Raw genomic sequence first — 3,672 nt, 5'->3', positions numbered from 1 at the left:
CGTACGGTGCTGTATACATTGCCGCGACCACAATGCTTTGTGCCACGACATGGCCAAAAAAATCAACAGCATGTCGCTTTTGAGAGGTGGTGCCACTTGTCAAACGGGACAATTGAAATTAATTGGACCAAACCAAAACCACGTCTCTATGCAGTAGTGGCGCTGTACTTCACTAGGTATCACTTCCTGAACGCTGGGCAATCGCTGCTCCCCCCTCTGCATTCCACCGCAGAACGCTTTTCAGAGTGAGGTGGAGTGCCAAGCCCGTGTAAACAAGGCCTAAAGTCAGGTTGTGATATGTGTGGTGGGCTCAACATGGCAGAAGGTTTGTAGGTGCTGGCAAAATACCACATAACTGATGTGTGATAAATAATTTTCCAATTATTTCCCTAGGTAAATATAAATGAAAAGGAAATATATTTGCTATACTGGCTTCCCAACACAAGAAGAGACATGTTGCCACTGTTCATTGTAGTATCTCTTACTTCATTGTGTGCCAGTTCCATCATCGGTTTCTTCACCAATACGTTCATTATACTGAATCACGGCATGGACTTAATCCGAGGCAGAAACATTAGCCCAAGAGAACTGATTCTTTCAACACTCGGATTGTTTAATATGTTTTACCAGCTGACTCTCATTGCCAATGATCTTTTCATTTTTCTCTGGAATGAACTATACTTCTCAGACAAGGTGCACACAACTTTCTCTCTTCTCTTGTTCTTCACCATCTTCTCTAGCTTTTGGTTCACTGTGTGTCTGTGTGGATTTTACTATGTCAATATTGTCTCATTTAAACATCCCTTTTTCATGCAGCTCAAACAGAGGATGTCAGAAGTCGTCAACTGGATGCTTGCTCTGTCCATTCTTATAGCCTTAACTATTAGTATACCAGTATCATGGAACATTTCCAAACCCAGTATTAGCCTAGTGACAGCTAACGCCCCCTATGTGAAAGAAGATATATCACAAATCAGCCCACACTACTTACTGATTGCCAGCATGTTTGGCTGCTGCATTCCTCTTGTACTTGTTGGAACTACTGATGCTATAGTATTGCGATCACTGTATACCAATGCAAGGCTTCTGCGTAGGAATGCTGGTGGTATGAGTGTACAGAGTGTAGATGCTAGCATGGCAGCAGCTAGAACAATCACTTCCCTTCTGCTCCTTTATTTATGCTTCTATTTGTCAGTTATCTCACTGCTACTTAACATCGTACTAATGGGCAGCACATGGTTCCCACTATGTGTGACAGTAATCTACAGTTATTCACCTATCCAGTCAGTGATTCTGATCCTTGGAAGCCCAAAACTTAAAGGTGCATCACTCAGACTTTTTGCTCGTTTGATGAGTCAGTGGCAAGACCATTAAAATGTACACAACTGCACAACATTTAAAAAAAATTAATTCGTAGCTTTATTAATCTTTGAAAAAGTTCATGTCAATGGACTGTAAACAGATACATTTTTTATGAATTAACAGATAAAATAGCATATGACATACACATAACTAACAAACACGAACAACATTAATATGGCAACTTTTATTTTTTTAAATAATGAAGCCTACCATTAATAGAAGAGGGCATGGTAGAGTATATGCAGTTGTGTACTCTTTACTGTGCAAGTGGTACTGGAAAGTTTTCTCCAATGTACATTCACTCAATGGAGTTGCCTCTCCTTTGCACAAGGTAAAATCTTAACCTGAAAAAGTGGTCAAATGGACTCCTTTTATACAGAAATCGCTGTTCTGTAAATATAACTAGTTCTAGTTTAATATCACAATCCAACATTCTGAACTATGCCAGACACATTTAGTACAATGTTTCAGAAGTATTTCTATTTTAAAGCCTATTCATTATCTTCAGACATGGAGAGCAGAGTGCATGTGGCAGGCTGCTAGCCATTTAAAACAGAGGTTTACAGGAACAAAATATAAGCAATAGGTGAATCCTCTGTTATAATAACCACCCTTACCCAACAGAATGGAATCTCTTCTAGAGATAATACCATGTTCGAAAGGGGAGGGGAGCCATGCTGCAGACGCCCTCAGATCTGGCTTATCAGGGTGAAAACAATAGCAATTGGACAAGGTTCTTCAAAATTGCTGTGTCTACTGGTGACCTATGCATTCACTGAGAAAAAAAATGTGTTGAAGAGGAGAATCAGCCGAAGTTAACTCTTAGGCTGGGTTCACACCTGGGCGTTTTACAGCGCTGATCGAAGCGCTGTAAAACGCTCAAACAGTGAAATCCCATACTTCCCTATGGGCATGGTTCCCACCTGGGCGTATTTCAGCCCATGGAAACGCGCTGAAAAACACCTAAGCCCAAACAAGTACAGGAGCTTGTGGGTGTTGTCACAGCGCTAAAGGTCTAAATAAATGAAACATAAATATAGATATATAAATATTAAATATATAAGGATTTACAGTGAGAAACCACCCGGTGGAAAAGGTCTTCAGGGTGGTTTCTCACTGTAAATCCTTATATATTTAATATTTATATATCTATATTTATGTTTCATTTATTTAGACCTTTAGCGCTGTGACAACACCCACACCTCACCTTTTCCACTTCTCATAGCAGCTTTAGGCTTACTACTGATAGTCCACTTTCCATAAGCGCAGATCTTTGTTGCAATCAAGTACAGGAGCTTCTTTGGGACGTTTTTCCGCGCGTATCCATTGGTATTCCTGAGTGTGGCTTGGGGTTAACAAAACGGTAACCCCGAGCCACACTCGGGAATACAGCGTAGGACTTCCCTTGTCCGCGATCCCCGCTGTGTCCTCCGGCCGCTGCAGACTTCCAGGTTCCGTCCCTTGCGAGCGTCTGCGTCACACAGGGGCGGAACCGGCGGGAAGTTTGAAAATTTTAAAAGTAAAAAAAAAGAAAAGAAAGATAGAGAAAAGAAAGGAAAAATAAAGAAAAAATCATACCTCCAGGGAGGTATAAAAACGAGCATCGAACACGCGTTTAACTGAATGAAAAAACGCGCTAAAAAACGCGCACACAACGAGCAGAAAAAACGCGCCTATGGTACGCCCAGATGTGAATCCAGCCTTAAAGAAGATGAAGAAGCTTGTTAATCCCCCAGGGGACCCAGTGTACATTGCACCTGATCCAATTCTGTGCAGGGGTTGTTGAGCAGCATTATTGGATAAGATATTACATAAATGTCATATGAATCAGTAAAATAAAAGGGTTTAAAAGTACAAAACACTAAAGCAAAATTATCCTGGTATTTCATTCTGTACAGCATCTAATTTGTTTGCAGATTAAGTCTGATCTGATTTGGAAGAGTTACTGGGCCTCATAAATTACTCTAGGTATTCCTTCATAGTTTCAATGGTATATAAGAGCTCAGAGCTGCTGGGTCAGCTATCTTTTCTCGTCCCCTCGGTTGGTGTTGCATAATGGCCCTTCCAAGTCTAAAGGTCTGAGGGATGTGATGTAGGTGTGCTAGAGTTGTTTATTATGTTCCATAGGACACACCCTTCATGCCAACTATCCTAAATACATCTATATTTCCATCTGACAAGGTTTCACAATCTAACAACCAAACTATCAATAAACAGAATAAAATTATGATTTGTTAGTTATTGAACATGATATATTACTGGTGTATGTTTCTCCTAAGAAGTCTAATATATGTTGTTATCTTTCTGGAC

General features: G+C 40.4%; 1 protein-coding gene across 1 annotated transcript; it reads left to right on the top strand.

The window, feature by feature from the left end:
* The first annotated feature begins 549 nt into the window (after positions 1-549).
* On the top strand, positions 550-1,374 carry LOC108788432 (taste receptor type 2 member 40-like). The gene has a single exon (XM_018558190.1). It carries the CDS (start codon positions 550-552, stop codon positions 1,372-1,374), a length of 825 nt encoding a protein of 274 aa, XP_018413692.1.
* The last annotated feature ends 2,298 nt before the right edge of the window (positions 1,375-3,672 follow it).

This window comes from Nanorana parkeri, unplaced genomic scaffold (genome assembly GCF_000935625.1).
Source record: "Nanorana parkeri isolate BGI_ZX_2015 unplaced genomic scaffold, ASM93562v1 scaffold325, whole genome shotgun sequence".
In the NCBI taxonomy this organism is placed as follows: domain Eukaryota; kingdom Metazoa; phylum Chordata; class Amphibia; order Anura; family Dicroglossidae; genus Nanorana; species Nanorana parkeri.
Note: the sequence above shows the minus strand (reverse complement) of the source record. Positions and strands in the feature narration are given on the sequence as shown.